The sequence below is a fragment of the Paroedura picta genome, chromosome 2, assembly GCF_049243985.1.
Source record: "Paroedura picta isolate Pp20150507F chromosome 2, Ppicta_v3.0, whole genome shotgun sequence".
Classification (NCBI taxonomy): Eukaryota; Metazoa; Chordata; class Lepidosauria; order Squamata; family Gekkonidae; genus Paroedura; species Paroedura picta.
The window spans coordinates 112800643-112824295 of NC_135370.1; the positions used below are offsets into that span (position 1 = coordinate 112800643).

The following is a 23653-nucleotide window of genomic DNA, read 5'->3' on the forward strand; positions in this document are numbered from 1 at the left end:
TCCTGCCCAGTCGCAGGATTGCTGTCTTTGAAGGGCTGAGTTTCAGATTGCTCTGCTTGAGCCACCTCACCAGCACTTCCAGGAATCTAGCTAAGGATTCAGCCGGAGAATCAGGGTGGTCATCCATCAGAAGGAAGAGCTGGGAGTCATCTGAATATTGGTGACACCCCAGCCCAAACTTCCGCACCAGCTGAGCAAGAGGGCACATGAAGATGTTAAATAGAATAGGAGAGAGGACTGCTCCCTGTGGGAGTTGATGGCATGTGAGCTGATGGTAGCTAGATACTCTCTCTCCTATAGCTACCCTGTTGCTATCGCTGTCTTTCAGGTAACACTGTGTGCTACACACAGCAAATTTTTAATCAGCTTTTAATAATTAGTTGCCAAATTTGATAAATTAGGATTTGAAAAATCCTTCTGACAACACACTGTAAATCAAATATCAATCCTGTACAAAATTCAGGGTATTTTAGATATATCAAGGGAAGGGAAGGTATCTGCTTTGAAAAAGCTTTTAAAATTTAAGCAATAATTAATGAGCAGATGCCTTAACAGATGTTTCAATAGTTAACAGGACTCATTACTTGTATATTTTAAATGCAGCATTAGAAGCACAGTGCCTACAATAAGTGTTATTTAAAAATCAACTGCTCATATAATGTAAATTGTTGTTTGTCATAAATTTATTTAGTTGTAATATTTATACCTATTGATTATTGATATAATCCATTTTCAAAGTGCCTTACAAGATAACATCCTACATAAAACAATCATAAAAGGTTCACAATAGTTATCTATATTATAAACATAAGCATATTAATATTAGAAAACTATAAGAACCACCATCAAGAAACTCATTTCTAATGCATAAAAACTAAAGACCCTCGGAGCTGAAACACCAAACCAAACAGGACAATCCTAAGGGAGGAGAGGAAAAGGGCTCTAGAAACCAAAAGACTTCTACACCAGTGTCTCTCTGAGACCTATGTTACTGTGCCAATATCAGCCACTGGTGCAACTCTGCGGCAGCCGCACACTGGTGCAATTGTGGTGCAGGCTTCTGTGCCAGCAATAACTGGGGCAGATCAGAGGGCGTGCCCACAATTAGGAAGATCTTTAATCCCTTTCAGGCCAGGAACAACCCCAGAGGTGCAAAATTGTGCCATGAAAAATGATAGCACAACCCATATGCAGGCATTATAAGGAAAACAAACAAACAAACAAAAACAAGTGCTCTGCTCACTGCTGTGACCATGCCCATGAGTCCTCAAGCCATTCAGGATGCCAGCAAAGGGTGAAACCATGATCTCAGGATTGGGTTAGTACAGTGATCAGCAACCTTTTTCAGGCTGCGGACCGGCAGCAGCAGGGAGGGCGATCGCCTGGCCGCGCATGTCGTGCATTTTTTCCTGATATCAAGCCTATATCGTTGTACTTGTAGTTTAAACCAGTGGTCGCCAACCCGTGGGCCGCGGCCCGGCGCCAGGCCGTGAAGGCCTCGGCGCCAGGCAGCGAATGTCTCGGCGCCAGGCAGTGAAGGCCTCGGCGCCAGGCCGCAAAGGCCTCGGCGCCGGGCTACGGCTCCTTCTTCCCTCCCACCCCCGAAGCGAGAAGCTCGCCGGGCCGCTAGCAAATCGGCCGCCAAAGCGGCCGATTAGCTCGCGGCCCGGCAAGCTTCTCACTCCGGGAGGGGAGGGAAAAGAAGCTTGCTGAGCCGCAAGCTAATCGGCCTCTTTAGCAGCCGATTTGCTCGCGGCCCGGAGGGGCCGGAAGGGGAAGCCGCTGCCGCTGGCATGGCGGCGGCTCAACGCGCGTACGCAGCAGTCTGCGCATGCGCTTTCGCGCAGGGGCTGCCGCGCGTGCATGGGAACCCGGGCCGCCCTCTCCGCCCACAACTCCACAGCGGTCTGCGGCAAGCGGAAGCTTGCGGACCGCTGGTTTAAACCCATTACTGCGTGTCCTCTCCTCTGCAGCCAACAGAAACAACATCCTGCCCTCCTCCAAGTGACAACCTTTCAAATACTTAAAGAGGGCTATCATGTCCCCTCTCAACCTCCTTTTCTCCAGGCTGAACATTCCCAAGTCCCTCAACCTATCTAAATAGTGCTTGGTCCCTTGGCCCCAGATCATCTTCGTTGCTCTCCTCTGTACCCTTTCAATTTTATCTACGTCCTTCTTGAAGTGAGGCCTCCAGAACTGCACACAGTACTCCAGGTGTGGTCTGACCAGTGCCATATACAATGGGACTATGACTTCTTGTGATTTTGATGTGATGCCCTTGTTGATACAGCCCAAAATGGCATTTGCCTTTTTTACCGCTGCATCACATTGCTTGCTCATGTTTAGTTTACAATCCACAAATACCCCAAGGTCTCATTCACACACAGTGTTACCTAGAAGCGTATCCCCCATCCAGTAGGCATGCCTTTCATTTTTCTGACCCAGATGCAGAACTTTACACTTATCTTTATTAATTGCATCTTGTTCTCATTTGCCCATTTTCCCATTGTGTCCAGATCTCGTTGAACTCTGACTCTATCTTCCAGAGTATTTGCCAGTCCTCCCAATTTGGTGTCATCAGCAAACTTGATGAGTAGTCCCTCCACCCCCTCATCTAGATCATTAATAAATATGTTAAAAAGTACCGGGCCGAGCACCAAGCCCTGAGGTACCCCACTACTCACTTCCCTCCAGTCTCATGAAACACCATTGACAACGACTCTTTGAGTGCGGTTCTCTAACCCAGTGGTCCCCAACCTTTTTTAGGCTGGGGACCGGCAGGGCAACTGCCCCACCCCCGCATCGCATATGCGCGGCCGCGCATCGCGCATGCATGGCCGCACATCACGTATGCACGGCCGCGCTTTGTGCACAAGTGCCAGGCACGGCCGCGGCCACGCATCACACATGCGCAATTTCGGCCGTGCATGCGCAATGCGCGGGCACAGCCCTGATTCCCTCTCCCCCCCTCCCGCAGTAAGAAGCTTCCCAGGCTGCAAGCTTGCGGCCTGGGAAGTTTTTTACTGCAGGGGGGGTGGGGAGAGGGAACCGCGGCCCGGCACCATGGCCTTCATGGCCCGGCACCAGGCCACTGCCCGCAGGTTGGGGACCACTGCTCTAACCAATTCCCTTTCCACCTAACTATCTGAAAATCCAGATTGCAGTCCTTCAATTTATCCATCAGAACATCATGGGGAACCCTATCAAAAGCTTTACTAAAATCCAAGTAAACGACATCAACCGAATTTCCACGATCCAGCAAACCTGTTACTTGGTCAAAAAAGGAAACCAGGTTGGTCTGACAGGACCTGTTGGAGACAAATCCATGCTGACTTCCTTGGATCACCAAATTGTCCTCCAGATGTTTGCAGATCGCTCCCTTTAATATCTGCTCCATTATCTTCCCCACAACAGAGGTCAGACTCACTGGTCTGTAGTTTCCCGGGTCTTCCTTCCTCCCTTTTTTGAAGATCGGAATAACACTTGCTGTCTTCCAGTCCTCCGGGACATCTGGAAGATGATGGACAAGGGTTCTGCAAGTTCTCCGGAAAGTTCTTTGAGCACTCTCGGGTGCATTTCATTTGGCCCAGGGGATTTGAACTCATCCAGTGCAGCTAAATGCCTCTCGACAACCTCTCTATCCATGTTAACCTGCCACCCAGACACTATCCTTTGGCTACTGCTATCTCTAGATGTGCCTAAACCCTTTGACCTGTGGGAAAAAACAGATGTAAAAAAGACGCTGAGCCTTTCTGCTTTCTCTGCATCTTCCATTAGAGTTTGTCCATCTGCACCCAACAGCGGGCCTATTGCCTCCTTTACTTTATGTTTGCTCCTCACATAACTGAAAAATCTTTTATTGTTACAATGGGCTTCCTTGGCCAATCTTAGCTCACTTTCAGCTTTGACCTTTCTGATGATTGATCTACAGTGCCTAGTAACCTGTAGGTACTCTTCTTTAGAGCTCTGTCCTTCCCTCCATTTCCTGAACATTTTCCTTTTCTTTCTTAGTTCCTCTTGAAGTTCTCTGTTCATCCAGATAGGCTTCTTAGAGCTCCTGCAGTGTTTTCTTCTTTCTGGGATAGTCATTGATTGAGCGTGCAATAGTTCTTGTATGAGTAGTGCCCACCCTTCACATGTTCCCTTCCCTTCCAGCATTCTCGTCCATGGTATGACACTCATCATGTCTCTGAGTTTATTAAAGTTTGCCCTACGAAAATCCAACATCCGCGTCTGGCTACAAGCTTCCTTGGCTCCCCATCTCAAAAGGAATTCTATGAGGACATGGTCACTTCCCCCTAGGGTCCCCACCTCCTTCAACTTATCCACCAACTCTTGCCTGTTGGTCAGTATTAAGTCCAGTTTGGCTGAACCTCTTGTGGGTTCCTCTACCATTTGATAAATGAAATTGTCAGCCAGGCAGGTCAGAAAGTTGCATGACTGAGGACGCTTCGCAGACATTGTTTCCCAGCACACATCTGGGAAATTGAAGTCACCCATGATGACAAGGTCCTGCCGCTTGGATATTTTCTCAAGTTGCTCACAAAGTGCAGCATCCACATCCTCTCATTGGTCAGGTGGTCGGTAGCAGACACCAACCACCACATTGTTTGTTTTCCCCTCGCTTATTTTCACCCAGATGCTTTCCACTGTAGATATACTCTCCTTCACTAGAATTTCCTGACAGGTAAGCCCTTTCCTCACATACAGTGCCACTCCTCCACCTCTTTGATCTATTCTGTTTTTTCTGAACAGTTCATATCCATCCACTATTACATTCCAGTCATGAGAATCATTCCACCAAGTTTCTTTAATGCCTACTAGATCATACCTTTCCATCAGCATGAGAAGTTCCAGCTCTTCCTTCTTATTGCCCATGCTTCGGGCGTTAGTATAAAGGTATTTGAATCCTTTTACTTTTGGTTCCCTATGAGCTAGCCTTGCCGGTTGGGTTGCCCCCGATCGGTCTCCTTCCTTACACTCCCTATGTTGATCGTTTCCTTCCCCTTGTGGCTTCAGTTTAAAGCTCTCCTGATGAATCTCCCCAGGTTCCTGCCAAACACATTCTTCCCCAGCTTCGATAAGTGCAGTCCATCAGGTGCTAGTAGGCCTTCCTCAAGAAAGCCTATCCCATGGTCCCAGAAACCAAATCTCTCCTGCTGGCACCAACTACGCAGCCACTGATTCACCTCCATTATCTTCCTCTCCCAATGCATTCCTCTTCCCTTGACAGGCAAGATTGAAGAGAATACCACTTGTACCCCCATTTGCTTGAGCTTCCTCCCCAGATCTTGATAGTCTTTTTAAATAGGAGCGATGGTATTCACGGACATGTCATTTGTATATTCCTTCCAAGGAGCGAGCAAATTCTGAATAACATATTTGAATGCAAATGCTTTCTGAAAATTTCTTTTAAGTGGGAAAGGAGGTATAAAATGATCATGCCATGGAACAAAAACAAAAACAGTAGAAGACATCTGAAGATCATCCAGAGAAGATCTGAGTTACCTCACAGCCAAGGGAGACAGAAGTCTGGGGATGGTTGAAATACAGCATCTCAAGAAACCAAAGCAAGACCAGAACTAGGCATGATGGTGGATGCTAGCGTCCTCCTTCCCATCCCTGAGAAGACCAGACAATTACTCTACCTCTGAAGTGACTAGCCAAGCAACCCTGCATATTCACTTGATATTCTTAATTCTAGTGAGTGAAGAAATAAAACATTTTTATACATGTTTACATGATTATTTGCTGTTGCTAATGTAATGGGCTATTGTGGTGGTCCCCAACCACCGGGCCTTGGCCCGGTGCCGGGCCGCAAAGGCCCTGGTACTGGGCCGCAGCTCCCTACCTCCGCAAGGCCGCGCGGGCCGCGCATGCGCGCTTGCGCCATGCGCGGCTGCAAACACGCATGTGCGTCACACTACACCAAACTGGCTCTCAAAGCAGTGTGAGCAATAAGGCTTGAGTTTGGCTGAGATTCAAACATGGCTGGGCTCCTTTAAAATGTTGTAGCTAGCACTTCTGTCAAATGACTAGTGGGTATTTTGGCCAATGGTGAGTAATATATATGAAATGGCTCTGTCCCATTTAAACCTTCTGAGAAGAGGGCTCTTCCTGAGAGAAGTTAACTGTTTCTACTGAGCAAGCATCCAACCGGCACCTCAGGCTGAAAGCCCCAAGGACAACCAGGAAAAGAATTCATTGGGACTCCTCAAACATGCAAAGGGGAGGAAAGCACTGGGCAAGAAGGAAGACTAGGGTGTAATGTTAACCCTCCCCCCTTCCCTAGTGTCATTCTAAGGCTAGGAAAGAGGCCTTCAAAAATGAGATTCAGGAATGCATGTCAGCTGAGGATCTCCACACCACGTCCCCTGCTTCTCACACCGTGACATCCCCTTCTGTCTCTGCCGGCTGCCCATGCCTGGAGTTCTAGTATCAATTTTTCTTTTCTGTATGCAGTTGCGTAAATGCCTTACTGGCCACTGGCATCAGTCCTATCCTCCCCTTCATTCCTTTTGAAGTCTCATTCATTGCAGTTGTTTTATATATATATTAAAAATAAAATATTAACAGATGCCACACTTCTCTCAGGTAGTTCTGCCCTTCCTTAAACTGCAGTCTGGGAATGATAGGCTGAGGAGAAGAAGTCAAACTTTATTTTAGCAAAAAGCTACGGTGGTTGAGCTGAGTTATTTGAAGAAATTCATCCTTTTAGGAAACCTAAATGTCTGCGAAGCAAAACTAAAAAGAGAAAAAGCACAAATATTTAAATTATATTCTATAATATTAAAAATTATAATGTCTTAATTTTCATTCTAATCTCCATTTTTTCTTCATTAAAAAACTGAAGAAAGTATCTGTAACTTCCAACATTTCCAGTGAAAGATATATATTATTAAAGGAGAAACTACAATAACTAACCTGGTTGTAAAGCGCACATATATGCAATGCTGTATTTCCAGATGCGTTTTGTGCTCCCATGTCTGCTCCATAAAACAGAAAATGTTCTAAATGCTGAACATGGCCATATCGACATGCCTGTAAAGATTCAAAGTTCACAAGTTAATTGCATCTCATAATTATATACCATGAAGCACCCACCTTAATGGAATACTTTCAAGGATACTGAGAAACTTTAACATGTTAAAGGGTCAATGTACACAGAATTCTTTGTACAGTGAGAAGAGCATTATGAAATATGTACACAGTTTCATTGTCTTATTATTTCAGAAATTCCGAGTGGTTTGGTGGTAAAACAATATGACCATTATTTCAATGTGGACTCAAAAGGCATATCATATTCCAACATTAGTTCATAAAATATCTAAAAGAAGCCATAAATGAACAGAGTTAATTTTCATGATTCCTTTGGTCAACAGAACTTGTGATAGTATGCTACTTTTTGCCAATTTTTTGGTAAAATCTTCTCTCTCAGAGGCATTGCCTAAACTTCAGATGTCTAAGAGGGAGCAGAGGTTTTCCCACTCACTTACTGGGCACCTACTGGGTAGGTGTTTCCCTACTGGGCACCAGAACACCTTGCCACAGTGATCCATGCGACAGTCACCTCTAGACTGGACTTTTGCAACTCGCTCTACACAGGTCTGCCCTTACCCTTGATCTGGAAAATGCAATTGGTCCAGAACGCAGCAGCCAGGATTCTCACCAATACACCATGGAGATCTCACATCCAGCCTGTACTTCAACAACTCAATTGGCTTCCAATTGAATTCCAGATCAGGCTTAAAGTTTTGGTTCTTACCTTCAAGGCCATACACGGTCTGGGCCCAGTGTACCTAAGAGACTGTCTCTCCACATATGCCCCCAAAAGAGCATTTCGCTCTGCCAATGCCAAGTGGCTAGTGATCTTTGGCCCCAAAGAACCACATTGGTCTTTAACGAGGGCCAGAACTTTTTCTGTCCTAGCCCCCAACTGGTGGAATGAGTTCCCTGAAGAGATCAGGGCCCTGTCTGAACTCCCAAAATTCTGCAAGGCCTGCAAAAGGGAGTTCTTCCACCAGGCATTTGCCTGAGACCGTCAACAGGTCCCTCCTCTGACATCCCTCCATGGCCTGAACCAGTCTGTCCTCTCTGGGGGCTTTGGCTGGGTTCCATTCCTGTTGTATCACCGAAATTGCGTTATTGGATTGTTGTTGTTGTTATCGTATTTGTTTATGTTATGTATTAATTCGTTCCATGTATCCCCCGTGTTGTATGTAAACTGCCCTGAGCCATATGGAAGGGCGGTATAGAAATCAAATAAATAAAAATAAAGCCCAGGAATACAACGGGTGCTAGAGCTTGGGGATGGGAAGAGGAAGGGGAAGGTTGTCCCACATGAAAGGACATGGGGATGAAGGGGTGTTTTGTGGGGTGGGGTTGTGGTGGCGTGGTGGCAAATGGGGGCCTGGTAGTGGGGACATGGGTGTGAAGCAAGTGCAGTAGGGAAGGTTGATGGGAATGGTTGCTGGCTTTGAGGGGGCTGGGTTTCTCTAGGCCCAGGGGAACTGATCTCTTTAGTCTGGAGCTGTAATTCTAGGGGATCCCCAGGTCCTACCAGGAGACTGGCATTCCCAATTATAATACCAGAGTGGTTTCCATTCAAAGCATCCATTTTCTCTATGGGAACTGATCTCTTTAGTCTGGATCTGTCATCCTAGGGGGCCCTCCCCTCTCCCTGGTGTTTCCCTCTATCTGTTTGTGGTTTAGGCCGGGGCCATCAGGCTTTTCTTGGCCTGCAGGCATGCCTCAGAGTTGGTGGGGGGGTGGCATGGAGGCATGTGCTAGCAGCCTCCATGTCAGGCAGGCGTGAGGGGCGGACTAGCAGCCAGTGTGCCCCATGGTCCGTAAGATGGGGATGACAGCAGTTGTGGGGGGGGGGGGAGTGTTTCCCCTCAGAAAAGACACAGGTTGGCTTACCTAAGCTCTGTAGGCAGGAGCCATTGTCTCAGGAGAGCAAAGCCAAAGAGCCCCCATGCACCCCTGGCAGCTCACTCACATCAGGAGAGGTGGCAGGGGGGGCAGAGACTGCAAAGAAGCGGCAGAATTGTGGGGAGATGGTTAGTTCTAATCTGATTGGGCAGCTAGTGGGTGGACGGACAATCAGAGGCCTACAGGCACCAATGATAGACTTGGTTGGCCCCTAACCCTTAAGACCAAACTCCTTTGGTCTTACCAAATCCTTACCACTTTTATTTAGACACTCATGGCTACAGATTATTGTGGTTTGCCTGTGTTGGTTAGCAGATTGTTCTACTGCAAGTTTTGCTGCCTCGTCACATTGTTAAAGAGATGCAGTTTTTTATGGGACAACAATATGAGGCAATTTTGTCTTTGTAACATAATGGTTGCTGGTGCCATGGTAGTGGAATAGAGATGAGTTCTTCAATCACTACAGAGAACCCTAAATAGTCTAGCTTCGTATTGGCTCCCTCTGCTGCACAACATGTAAATCTTTAATTTGAAAACTGGGCAAACCTGCAAAATCTTCAAAGGGGGCTATTTTCACTTTTAATGGCACCTAGTATACCATAAAATGAAGGTGAAAATCTTGTCCAATTTGAGCATTACAACAAAGTAGTAGTGAACAATAAATAAACAAGCAACAAGCAAATAAATAAATAAATTTTGATCTCTGGATACTAGCTGCAGTAATCAACAACAATCAAAAGGTGAACATAGAAGTGTTGCTGTGTATCAGCACCAATAAAGATGAATACAGGATCCCGGATCTTCAGGGATTGTTTGACCTCTAGAGCGGGGATCATCAACCCTTGGTCTGCGGCCCGGTACCGGGCTGCGAAGGCCATGGTACCGGGCCGCCAGCAGCCACACCTACCTCCCCTCCCACAGCGATAAGGAAGGGAAGAGGCAGGCGCGGCCGCCAGCATGCTGGCGATACAAATGCGCATGTGTGCAGTTGCCCGCATGCGTGTTTGCGCCCCCCTGGTGGTGAAAATGTGCATGCCGGACAACTATGCGTGCGGATTTGTGCACATCTGCCACTTGTGTGCGCGGCACCCGGGCCGTCGGCTCTCCGCTCACCCCCGGAGGCAGTCCCTGACCTCAGAAAGGTTGGGGACCGCTGCTCTAGAGTCAAGGAGATTGTCATGCAGAGTAGTCACTCAGCTTCCATTATGACATTTTCTATTGGGGCAAGAGAACTTCCATCAGATACTCAAAGGCTAAGAGAGGAATTCTAAGCCTTATCATCCAAATCCAAATTTTTTTGGCTTTTGAACATGAAGAGTTATAAGTGACTTGTTAATCCTCTGAGACTCTAGACTTGATGCAATGTGCTGAACAGTAGGTTGCCTTTTGGGAGTCTGTGATGTCAAAATCAGTTATGTCATGATTGATATTAATATAGCAGCAGGTGGTACAAAAAATAGATAATGCGGATCCAAACAAACCATCACTGCAATCAAAGGATGTGTAGTCAGTTCCCATTGAGATGGTGTCTCAGGTGGTGAATTAGGGATCATAGTTAATGGGATGGTGTTTTGATTGCAAGCTTCAGTCCAGGAAGCATGCGAACACCACATGATGGCTGTAGCATCCAGTCTTTGTTAGAAGTAATAGAGAATAGCAAGGAGAGAGTGTCCTGAAGTGATCCCATGAATTCAGATTATACTCATAATAATAAGTCTGTTTATGTTGGCTCCAGAAGTCTAGTGAGGAGTAACTAGAAGACCTATGGCACTGTGGGCAAAGTGGGGATCTACCTATATGTGATTAAGAATCTAGATGAGAATGTGGTAGTTACTTGTCACACAGATAATCTATTTCTTGACAAGCTGCAAATGGTATTTTCATGGTCATAATTATGTATTTGATGCCACTAGCACAGGCTCCATAGCTCTGTATCAGGTCTTGGGATTGATGATGTAGGGATGGACTTCTATCATCATAAAACTGATGCTTCTGCGATGCCTGATATTTAATGCCTCTGGATGTAGAGGCTCCACTGTAGTCACAATGGCTAGTATCCACTGACTACATGAATCACTATTATTTATCATATTTATTTATCATACTATGCTCCATGAATCTAGTTCAACCCTTTGTAAAGCTATATATCTTGGTGGCCATCAGTATAATTTCTGGAATGAATACTAAATCCGCATGAGGAATCTGACCCTGGATAGCCTCTGGTTGCTGGTGAGTTTTAAAGCTTCCTCCACATGACATCATCTGCATCCTGATGCTGTCCAGGGACCTTTTGGGATCGGGCAGGCAAAACACAGTCCCATCTGTGTTTTCTGGCACAGGTGACTGAATAGGGAAAGAGGGGGGGGGCGTGATGAAGCAGCCCTCTCCTAATCAGCTAGGCATCTATGCTCTTTGTTTTTAAGTCTACTGTTTACACACAATCACTCTTCAGAGACCAGTTACCATGTCCAGCCTCTCACAACTCTACCCAAACATAAATAGAGTCCAAAATACCATGAATCCCAAGAAAAGGGGGGGATGCTTTATCATTTTGGCATTTCTCCATAGCAACATGGAAGTGTTGATTTTTATTAAAATGCATTTATGTTGTGGTGTTACTGCATAGCAATATGGAGGTGCACTTTAAAATAATAATTTGGGGGATTGGGAGGGAATGGCAGTTTGAGTCCCCAAGACAACCACTGTGCTGTGATTGGTGGCTTGCTGTGATTGACAAGTCAAGGAGCGGGGGAAGACGTTTGACTTGTTCTCCCTTGCTGCCTTGTCAGGAGGCAAACAGCCACGGTGAGCTGGAGGGAAACCGTGGAAGAGGTATCACATGAGCAGGCTTGCAAACATGCAACCTACAACCACACATTTACAAGCAGGAGGCAGTGCAAGCTTTGAGCCTCCATGTGGAATCGGAACCTCTGCTTAGTGAGTAAAGGATATCTTAATTGTGTTCATCCTGAATGTCATATTGTATGCCCATCTATTTTATTGTTCTAGAATTATAGCAGAGAGAGATTAAGACTGAGCAAGAAGACATGACTGTACCTCCTTCTGTGTATGCACAGTCAAGACTGCCTCTGAAAACCTCACTACATAACAATCTTTTCCTGGTTACTGAGCTTGAATTTTAAGTATACACTAACACCTGCTACAAATTTTCTTCATAACTAGAGAAACAAGAAACTTTTCATTTATTTCTAAAGTAAATCTAACATTTCCATAATTTTGGCAACTGATATAAGAAATCTAGAGCTGTATGATTTATAATAAAGCCATATATATATTTTTAATAGACTGTCCTCTCCACGGAAGCAGACTCAGGACAGACAGCAACATATGTTCAACAATGCAGTTAAAATCATAGCCAAATTACTCTCATGACCTGGGCCTCCATTTTTAGGGAGGAATGCAGGGTCACCCCCAGGTTCCTGACATTCTGTGCAGTGGTGAACTTCACCCCATCAAGACTGGGAATTACTCTTTCTTTGATCTTTATTAAAAAAAAAACTTTATAAAATGAAAAGTAGCAATGCACCTAAACAATTAATATGCTTCAAACTGAGGCAGAGAAGCATTTGTATTCAACTTATGAGCACTGTAGAATAAAACATCATGGCCACCAGATGGCTCTAATCATATTTCTAAATCATTGTTAAAGGATGTTTAAAGACAATTTGAAAAAACAATATATAACAATATGATATATAATTATTTTCTCTATACCACAAAGAGAAAGATATGCACGACAATAAATTTAACTAAGATGATGTTCATGATTTTATATAATGAAAGCAAAATAACCATAGAAGGTAAATGTGCTCACTTATATTAAACATGGCATACATGTTTTAGAGCATACACAGAATGATTTTGAAATTATACAAAGATGAGAAAATACTTCTATAACCATGAAAAGTTTGCCTCACATTCTTTTAACTTTCTAGTGGACTAGCTAACCACCATGAGGAACTGAAGGTGGCAGGTACAGGTGTGCCAATTTTATTCTACCACGCTAAGCCCATCTTTCAATATTTGACTCCTTTTTTGTGATATTAATCCACAAATAATTGTGTAGGTCTTCATTAAGAGCTGCTGATTCTAATTTTACTTGGGTTTTTAATACAGACCAGATCAGACATGCTGCTTGGTAGTACCCTTATCCATTTCTGCAAAGCTGGCCGCACCCTGATCGGGCTGGCCCCCACGTCACCACCCCTTGCAGGGAGCCACTGCCCGCAGCAAGAAGGAGCCAAAAGTGGCTCCGCATGCTACCAGGGACCACCTCACAGCACATGCCCGGCCCTCACTGAAGCCGCTGGCCAACAAGGAGATGGAGGTGGTGACGAGGACAGCAGTGATGACAGTAGGATGGAGCTGGCCCACAGGATGCTGCCAGCCCTCACTGCCGCTGCTGCCCACAACAAGGCAGAGGCGGCGGAGGTGGCACAGCCGACAGCATGCCAGAACACGCACATTGTACGCAGAGGCACTGCCGCCAAGCTGCCAGCAACCACTGCGACTGCCCCCAACACCGTGAGTCCTCCTGCCACAGGGCCCCGCAATGCCCTATACCTTCCTGCTTTGCTATACCTGCCTTGAGCAGCCATGATGGACAGGAGTCTAAGGGGCAGGTGGTCGCCCTCACTGACTCTAGCAATTTGTCCCCTTCAGTTAAAGAGAACCATCTGAAGAACATTCATGTGAAATTGCCACATAAAAATAAATGGTGAAAGCATAGCTAGGGGAGGTTAACTGTCCAACAACTTAAGGAGTAGGGATGACACACTTGTTTTTAGAATCTTCTGTTAGTTTTCTGTTAGCTTAGGTTCAAAATATGATTTCAATAAAAATAACAATTATAGTTTTATGAAAAAGCAGTAATGAGTTATTCAATATACAAAGGAGATGGACATACACACCCAAAGGAAGCAATCTGCTCCATGTGAAAGTGTATTTGCAGACTCATAGTGTTAAGCTATTGTTAAGCACAACAATTTCTGCCAAAAGAAATATTTTTGTTTCTATGGGAGTTTTCCTACACAATACAATAGCATTTTGTCTTTAAGTATAAATACAACTCTGTGGTGGAACAGTCCTGCTTTGGCCGGCAGGCCCTATTCCACCCTGCCCTTCTGTCTTCTCCTAACACCTGGTGGGGCTTTTCTTTCTCTCTGTTCAAGTGCCACTGCCACCTGACCTTTATAGGAATTGTCCACTAGGCCAGGACTCCTAGCTTCCCTTCCAAGTTCTGAGGCCTTGCTTCTGTGTGTTCCACCAGTGGTCCCCAACCTTTTTATCACTGGGGACCAGTCAACACTTTCACTGAGGCCCGTATGGGGGGTAGTCTTTTGCCGAGGGACATCGCCGCCACCTGAGCCCCTGCTACACTTGCATTCCCACTAGCACCCCTGACTTCCTGCTGCCCACTGGGGGGCACTGGGGAGCCCTGCCAGCAGCAGCTGCACAGTACCACACTGAGGGGGAGCCCCAGCCATGGCGGCTGCCAGAGAGCACCAAAGGTGAGCCGGCAGCAGAGTGGCAGGGCAGCCCCAGAGGCAGCAGCCAGGGAGGAGCACGAGGACGAGCCGTGGCCTGGTACCGACTGATCCACGGACCTGTACCGGTCCCCGAACTGGGGGTTGGGGACCACTTTGTTCCACTACCCAGCATCTGTTTACTATGGGGACAGCTTGCTCCCTTGTACACCACTGAGGGAGTAGCCGCTTGCCAACTGGCTGCCCTCTCTTTCCTCCCAGTGCTCCTGGTACAGAGAACCACTTCCAATATCAGAAGTTATTAAGTATTTATTAAAAAGAATATGTTTACAAGCATACTCTTAGCACAACACCAGATTGAGCAAGTGATACAAAAGAAATGGGTACAAATCAATTCCTCTGTTCCTCTCTCTATACATGTCCTATCAGATTTTAAATATAAAGCAGGCTCTTTAGCACAGGAAGTTACAGATTTTTACAGGAATTCTATCACATTCAAGCCTTCTTAAGGTGTGCAGAACAGCACATGTTAAGAATTCTGTCTGCTTCAATTGAATCAGCATCAAAGAAAAAACTTCCTCTTTGTTCCCAGTTTATCATTTCCCTTTCCTTACCCACTGACCAGGTCAAGCTTTCCCTGAAGTCTTCAAAAATATCTTCCTGAAGTCCTTCTAGTACTTAAACACTCCAAATATGTGTTCTCTACTGGGGGGGGGGGTGAGGCTTGACCATCCTGTTGTCCCTTGCTAGACCTCTTAGCATTTCTAAAATGGGTGACCGAGGCACGAGGCTGGAGGGCAACTGAACTCCACTCCTGCCTGTACTGTGCCCAGAGATAAAAACTTCTAAAAACTGAAAATGAAGATTTTTCTCAGTTCAAACCCTCAAAGAAAAAGGTATTTCTTCACGAACTCCAGTAGAAATATATGCAATTGGCTATTTTAGGCTGCAATAATTACATTTCTAATTTCTTAATGAGGGCCAATAATCATAATATACATTTTCCTAGAGCTTTTTCACTCAAAATTTGCTAGATACTATTTGTATAACTTTTGTTTTTAAAAAAGCAATAAGCTGTCCTTCAAAGCTGTCCTTGCTTTATTTTCATCCTCCTAATTATGTAAACAGGAATTAAGACTGACTGCAAATACCTGAATAGGACCCATTCTATCCTATTTACCGCTACAAAAAATGAAGGTAGTATGTCTCTATGTGGACCTGTGAATGGTTATCATTAAACAATGGTGTTGGTGAAATGTCTGGAAACTAAGTTGTGATGGTTCCTTCACTATGCCAAGACATTTCACACCTTCCACCACTGATAAGAGCAAACTGGATAGCTTTACACTGTTCTGAATGATGGCTTTGTTTTTGCTGGGCTTCTACTGCTCAATTAGCCTACATTCTTGATGTAAACTAACCTGATTTGTATCCAATTACAAGCACAAAAAGAGACTGCTTTAGAATTCTTTTGATAGTTCTCAGTACAACAAAAAGGTGGGGTTCAAAACCTTTGAAAAGAAAATTATGAATAAGTGCATCAAGACAGCTCAGAGCTGCAAGGGAGCGCTATAAGGAGGGGGAAAGGAGCTTTTAGCTCCCATCTCATCCTTCTTTCACCAGCAGAAAAAGTGGTGGATGGGACTTTTGCATTTTTTCCCCTCTGGCTCCACATGTCCTTCCTAGGACATTCATTGCTGTGGACACAAAGATGCGATAGTAACTTGCAAATATGTGTTAGTAAACCATGCATTCTCACACAACCTGATGGGAGACCCCTCCTGCATTATCCTTCCATCTTGTTGCAGCTTTTTGCCTCCCAACAAGGCAGCAGAAAAGCAGAATGTGTGGACAATCTGAAGTTTTCCCACAGTGCCTCGGGTTGTCAATCAACAGAAGCCACCAATCCCTTCACAGCGATTGTTTTGGGGACTCAAACTTCCTCCCCTCCTCCCTGAATCCATAAATTAATTAAAAAATATATTCTGCACTGCTGTGGGAACACACCACAACAATAAAATATTTTTTTAAAAACGTATGCTTCCACGTTGCTACAGAATCATGCCACAACAATAAAAATATTATTTAGATATCTTTTGTGGATTCTTTGTATAATGATGTGTCTTTATGTCTGGGTAGATTTGTAGTAGGGTAATTGGATGACGATGGTTGTATGTTCACAATGAAGATTTAAAACACAGATCTCAGATGCTAAGCTAAGGGCTGCTTAATCACATGCCCCTCCCTTTCCCCATTCATACTCCACCACCACCACCTGAAAACACAACAGGAATGTGTTTTAGATTGGGTTGCTGCCTGATTCCAATATTACCATGCACACTGAAGAGAACTTTATTTTAACTTACAACACGTTGCTTTGCGGTCCTGTAGCTACGCAGACCATGCCATTTTTTAAAAAAAATTGATCTGGAAACAGGGAGGGGAAGTGAGGTGCAAGGGCAGGCACAATGCTACTGAGACTGTTGCACGTTCCTTCCTTCAGACAGGCTTGCCCCTGTTCGCGCCCCTATTTGCAGCACCACAAGAAAGGGAAATCAGTTTGGGGTGATTTCCCTCATCATGGAGCAAGTTGGGCAAAAACTCGTGCCAAATCCTGTACAGCCATGGGTTGCTGCCAATGTCATGTGGAAGCAGAATGAAAATCCGCAAACGATAAGAGGCTGTCAAGGGGTAAATTCCTTGTGCAGAATCATTCTGATTTTTTGAGACTTCTTCAGGGAGCAAAAACAGGGTACAAAAAGATAGCTTGCTTGCTCCTAGCTGATGCTGACTGCTGCCCTTTTTTAGAAGAAGAAGAAGAAGAGTTAGTTCTTATATGCCGCTTTTCCCTACCCGAAGGAGGCTCAAAGCGGCTTACAGTCGCCTTCCCATTATTTTTAATAATGATTTTTTTTAACTAAAGCTCTTCATGACACCAAGCTTTGAGACTAAGGAAAATATTTTCCTATACTGAGTTTTTTTCATTTCTCTCTCCCTATAAAATCTAATTCTTTTATGAAGAACTCATAAACACTTCAGACTCCTTCCTTCTCAGAAGCATATGACTGGGTAGCTAGTATGGGAAATAGGGCACTGGACTAAAAAAGCCTCTGGTGTGATCCAACAAGTTTTTTATTTTAGTCTTATGAAAGGTACAGGTAGTTATCCTATCCTCATTTTTACAGAAGGGGTTAAAATATTATTCAGTGATCTTACTGCTGCTTCTCCACCTTTAAGTATGTTATCAAAATTATTAAAGTGTATGGAGAGAAAGGAGACTGCAACATTTTTAATGATGAGGGAGAGGTGTTATTTGCATGCCCAGAAGTATTTGTCTTCCAGAACTCAGCCTGTACTGAAAACAAACCCTTAGGTTAAGGGTGCCACTTGATGGGAGGTGCCACTGAGCAATAGTGCCAGAATGTGTTAATTAAAGATGAACAAGCTTGACTTGAGCCTACCCCAAAGCTGGATGGAATGTAACCCAATGCACTGATGTCACCCAGAAGTTACGTCAGCATGTCAGGGTTGTCAGGGGGTGCTTGGCATAGGTGCTATTTTCCATAGGTTTAGACCTAGTATGATCTTTCCATAAACTGAGCAACTCGAAAATAGAAATGCTACAGTGGTAGAAATGTTAGTCTGTTGTGGCAAACACAAAAAGGAATATTGTACCACCATAAAAATGTTTCATACTTCAGATGAATGAAGTAAATACTCAATCTGCAAATATTGCTACATACATGGAAAAAGTCTTAGTGAGGAAGAAAAGCAGGTGTCATTCCCATGAAATATGCGCCATGGAATAATTATACATTGCAATTAATTAATATTATTTGTTAGATTTTTAAAATCTCATAGAGCCTCTTGTGGCGCAGAGTGGTAAGGCAGCTGTCTGAAAGCTTTGCCCATGAGGCTGGGAGTTCAATCCCAGCAGCCGGCTCAAGGTTGACTCAGCCTTCCATCCTTCCGAGGTCGGTAAAATGAGTACCCAGCTTGCTGGGGGGTAAATGGTAATGACTGGGGAAGGCACTGGCAAACCACCCCGTATTGAGTCTGCCATGAAAACGCTGGAGGGCGTCACCCCAAGGGTCAGACATGACTCGGTGCTTGCACAGGGGATACCTTTACCTTTACCTTTATTTGTTAGATTTTTAAAATCTCATAGTTCATCCAGGAACTAGAATCACTTCCCAAAGTTAGTGTGGGTCCAGGAAGACAACACAATTTGAAGACTTGGAATACTTGCCTCCTCTGCCTGGTGAATGAAACTTTCTTACATCTCTCCAGTTTTCCTTTCCCTATTAAGCATTCTGTATGTCTTCTTTTAATTTGGTTGTTTTGTTTCAGGTTAGTAGAAATATTTTAAACGTTTTTTCCTTCTTTTTTCTTTTTCCTTTTTTTCCTTTTGTAATTTAATGATGTTAAAGAGACAGATCTCTCACTTGATTCAGTGAATTTATTTTCAGGTAACAATTATTCCCATATAACATATTATTCTGTTCACAGTAACAGAAAGCCAAATTATTTTTCTGTTATAATATTTGTTTTAGATCACAGTCTTGCGGGGGAGGGGGAGGATTTTTTTGTCTGGGATACATGGTGACTCTCAGTAGCTCTAATGAAGCCCTATCAACAAGATGGGGGAAAGTATTTTGGTCTGTCACTGGAAGGGGAAAGACACTTTCTATGGGCAGAAATCCATGTGCCCATAGAAACAATGGTCTCAACCCAAGTCAAAATCTTTATTCAAAGTAGTGTATTCACAGCAATAATATCTGCCACATAGCAAGGTGGAGCTAACCTGAAGGACAAACTATCTGGAACCTTAAATGGTGTCATTTAATTATCAATCCAACAAATGAAATTTGCTAAATTTTATTTCTCCTTCTTAAAATATAGCTCACATTAAAACATGTTACCTTTAACAACCAAACTAAGTGGCCCCTATTGAAGAATTTGTATGGACTTTTTCTTGGTGCTGGGTCTGTTTGGGAGGGAAAATATGACACTTTTACTATAGCTTGAACCTGAACATATTCTACACTAATGAGCACATACTCATTTCTTCCTGTAGCATTTCTAGAACTAAAAATAGTGTGGAGACACACATGACTATGGATATTATGGAGATGAGCAACCTTTGGCATTGCTTAATGAAACTGAGATATATCCCACTGGATAGCTCAAGAGGGCACCAGAAGCACTGAAATAAAGGAGAGCATGCTTTCTCATCATAACCAGACTGAAACAGATGTTTCTACATGCTAAATATTAAAACCTATTCAATTGCTATTATGAAAGACAGCCATTTATAAAGTGGGAGAAGCCGCAACACACAAAATTTCACTCACTTCCTTTTAACAAATATGCACTAAAGAACAGTTTTCTAATCCAAAAACTCTTTAAAATGAACCAGAATAATCTTTGAACATGCAAGCAGCATCTCATATGTAAGGAATTCTGAATTTTTCAATATTGTTCTCAATATATTATTTTCAATATACCATTTAATTTAGCATATCTATATTTTGGGTTTACGTAAATAAGAGTTAGATAATTCCATCACCAGTTTTAAAGGTGAGGTTTAAGACTCCAACAACCAACCCCAGCTGGCCATGCTGCCTATTGGGGCTCTTCAAACTGGGGGAGATGGGCACATAGGCACAACCTCACCCCCAAATGGATCTGACCCAATGCTTAAAGCTGTGACAAGTAAAGAAATAACAAAGAATTACTGCAGTACTGCATATATCCAAGGGGAGGTGAGAGACATGACTGAAGAGCATCCTGAGACCACCTGGTGGCCACATGACCTTTTAGGAAGGAAAGGTGGTCTAATCCAGGGACCCTCCCTGGCCCACACACTACTATGGATGAGGCAACCAGCCATAACCTGCTGGGAGAGCCACTGGGTATTCTACCTGGTACAATTCAGCTCTTCTGAATGGTACTTGCAGATAACCAAGGGGACAATCAATTAAATAGCTTTTCATAGAATCACAGAATAACACAGTTGGAAGGGACCACATGGGTCATCCAGTCCAACCCCTGCACTATGCAGAACACTCACAACCCTATCACTCATCCACTGTAACCTGCCACCCCCTTGAACCTTCCCAGAATCAGCCTCTCCGTCAGATGGCTATCCAGCCTCTGTTTAAAAATCTCCAAAGATGGAGAACCCACCAGCTCCCGTCGAAGCCTATTCCACTGAGAAACCGCTCTGTCAGGAACTTCTTCCGGATGTTGAAATGGAATGGCTTTTGAATTAATTTCATCCCATTGGATATGGTCTGTCCCTCCAGGGCAAGAGAGAACAACTCTGTTCCATCCTCGAAACCAAAGGGGTTAGAACTCAATGAAGAGTTCCCTCTTCAATCTTCGCATGCCCTTTGCATGCCCTTTGTAGGCAGAGTTGATTAATGAGGGCATGCATGGACATAACCATTAACCAGGTTTATATTTTTCACAAATAAACAGAGGTTTGTTCTTAATTTCTGAATGCAGTCATGCACTTATTTTAAGACATCAAAAATTCTTTCCTACCTGATGAATTTCTTGCCATCCATTTTCATCTGTACATCCAACAAGAGCATGTTCATGAAGTAACAACTCACAACAGTAAGGATCTCCCCCAACTACAGCAGTATGATACAATGGGGTCAGACCACAGCTGTCTTTGTAGTTTGGAGATGCTCCAAGTTCCAACAAAGTCTGTAAGTAAGGATAGATTTTAAGAATGTATAATCATGTATGATAATGAGGACTAAGGGCTAAACAAAGTGATCTATATAATTCATATCTTTCTAGTAAAGAATAATAAAATATACACTTGAAATACAATCCTAAATAGAGTTACAGCCTTCTAAGTTCTTCCAAACAAAAGGTGTTAGAATGGTATGATACTGTTGAGGACTGAACTGCAGTCTGCAGTCCTATATTATTTATTTAAATAGTAAGTACCAATGGGCACATTTCTAATGAACATTTAACAGACCTATTTACATGGTAATATGCTGCATTGAAATAAAAAAGACCTACTTTCAAGTCAGTATATTTAAGATTATGCAAGATTAGAACTAACTTTAAAAAAGAACTATGGGATTTATTTCCAAGTAAGTATATTTAGACTAAGTAGCTTCTTGTAGCGCAGAGTTGTAAGGCAGCAGGAATGCTGTCTGAAGCTGTCTGTCCATGTGGCTGGGAGTTCGATCCCAGAAACCGGCTCAAGGTTGACTCAGCCTTCCATCCTTCAGAGGTCAGTAAAATGAGTACCCAGCTTGCTGGGGGGTAATCAGTAATGTCTGGGGAAGGCACTGGCAAACCACCCCGTATTGAGTCTGCCATGAAAACGCTAGAGGGCGTCACCCCAAGGGTCAGACATGACCCGGTGCTTGCACAGGGGATACCTTTACCCTTATATTTAGACTGGGAATTAGGGATTAAAGAATTCATTTGAATCCACCCACAGAAACTTATGGAATCTGACAGATTCCTAAATGCTCTGCGGGACCTGAAGCCCTCCGATGTCTTGTTGGCTGCCTTGGTGGAGGATTGGCAGTCCTGCCTGTTGACTGCCATTGACGAGATTCCTCCTTGCCACCCTCTCCAACCTTGCCTGTGTGGTATTCAAAGGAGCTTCAGGGGAGGAAGAAGGAAGTGAGACAGCTAGAGCGAGTGTGGAGGAAGACTCATAACAAGGCGGCGAGGACATCTCATTGCATGCTTATGAAGGCATATGAGATGGCGGTGAAAATGGTGAAGTATGACTTCTTTGCTGCAGAAATCGCTTCTGCAAGCTCTCACCCGGCACAACTATTTATGATAACTCAATCTCTTACTGCCCTTGAGGAGGGGCACCAAAATTTTAGTCAATTGAACTTGTGCTGTGAGGCATTAGGGAGCTATTTTGCAGACAAAGGCTTGTCACTCCGACGGGACCTATCTGCCACAATTGATAGAGTAAGTGGTTGTCACTGGGGTTAGTATTTGATGGCTTCAGGTGGCTCTTGTTAACCTAACTGGACAAACTGCTGGAGTCAGTGAGAAAGACCACATGCCCCTTGGTTCCCTGTCCATCTTTGTTGTTCAAATTGGGCAATCAGGAGATAGGAGGACCCTTGAGGGAGATTGTAACTAAGGTTAGGTGCTTCGGTGCCTGAAGCAGCCATTCGCTCCCACTGCAGCCAGTACCACTCCACAGGGGGAAGGGAGGTACGGGCGTCAGAGTACCAGCGGGCACACACACACAGGCGCAGAGCTGGCTGTGACAGGAGCGAACGGCCACTTTGGGCACCAAAGTGCCCAAGTGAACCTCTCCCTCACATCCAGGGAGTTTTCTGAGAGGCTCAAAGAAGCAATAATTCACCCTCTCTTGAAGAGACCATCGCTGGACCCACGTGACCCTGCTAGCTACCACCCAGTCTTGCATTTGGCGTTTTTGGGGAAGGTGATAAGAGTGGGCCATGGTGGACCAGCTCCTAGCATTTTTTGGTAAACTTCGGCCCTTGATCCATACCAGCCTGGCTTCTGTCCTCGCCACAGAGTGGAAACCGCGCTGGTTGCCCTAATGGATGATATCTGGTGCCAGCTTGACCGGGGTGGTTCTGCCATCCTTGTACTTTTAGACCTGTCAGCTGCATTTGATGTGGTCAACCATGAGTTGTTGGCTCACCAACTCATGGTTTCTGGGATTAGGGGACTGCACTGAAATGGCTGATCTCCTTTCTCTGGGATAGGACCCAGAGGGTTGCTGTGGGGGATGAGATGTCGGACCCCTTTGTATTCCTTTGTGGAGTTCCACAGGGGGCAACACTCTCCCCCACACTTTTCAACATCTTTATGCACCCTCTAGCCCAGCTGGTACAGGGCGATGGGCTGGGTTGTCACCAATATGTGGATGGTGATGATATTTGGATTCATTTCTCACCTCTCCTCAGAGGCTTGAGGCGAGTGACAACACATAAAGCCCCAATAAAAGCCCATACAATAAAACCCATAGATAACAAATACATGTAATTAATTAAACAATAAAGCAAGATGCAGCAAAAGAAACTCAACCATTATCTATATCACCCCTCAATAACCCGTCCTTGAGGGTGGGGGTGGGAGACAGAGGGTGCAAGTTGGTCTACGCTACAGCTGCTATAAAGGGGGCCAGATAATCCGTGTGGCCCAGCCTCACCCAACGACCTGGCAGAAGAGCTCCG

General features: G+C 44.5%; 1 protein-coding gene across 5 annotated transcripts in view; it reads right to left on the reverse strand.

Annotated features, from left to right (window-relative positions):
* SHANK2 (SH3 and multiple ankyrin repeat domains 2) overlaps nt 1-23653 on the reverse strand; it is a 510912-nt gene that overhangs the window by 407940 nt on the left and 79319 nt on the right. For all 5 annotated transcript variants that reach the window (XM_077322114.1, XM_077322109.1, XM_077322108.1 and 2 more), the window contains 2 exons: nt 20991-21158; nt 6925-7041 (listed from right to left, as the gene is read on the reverse strand). In XM_077322114.1, coding sequence (XP_077178229.1) covers nt 6925-7041; nt 20991-21158 — 285 coding nt within the window. The remainder of the gene's footprint in view (nt 1-6924; nt 7042-20990; nt 21159-23653) is intronic.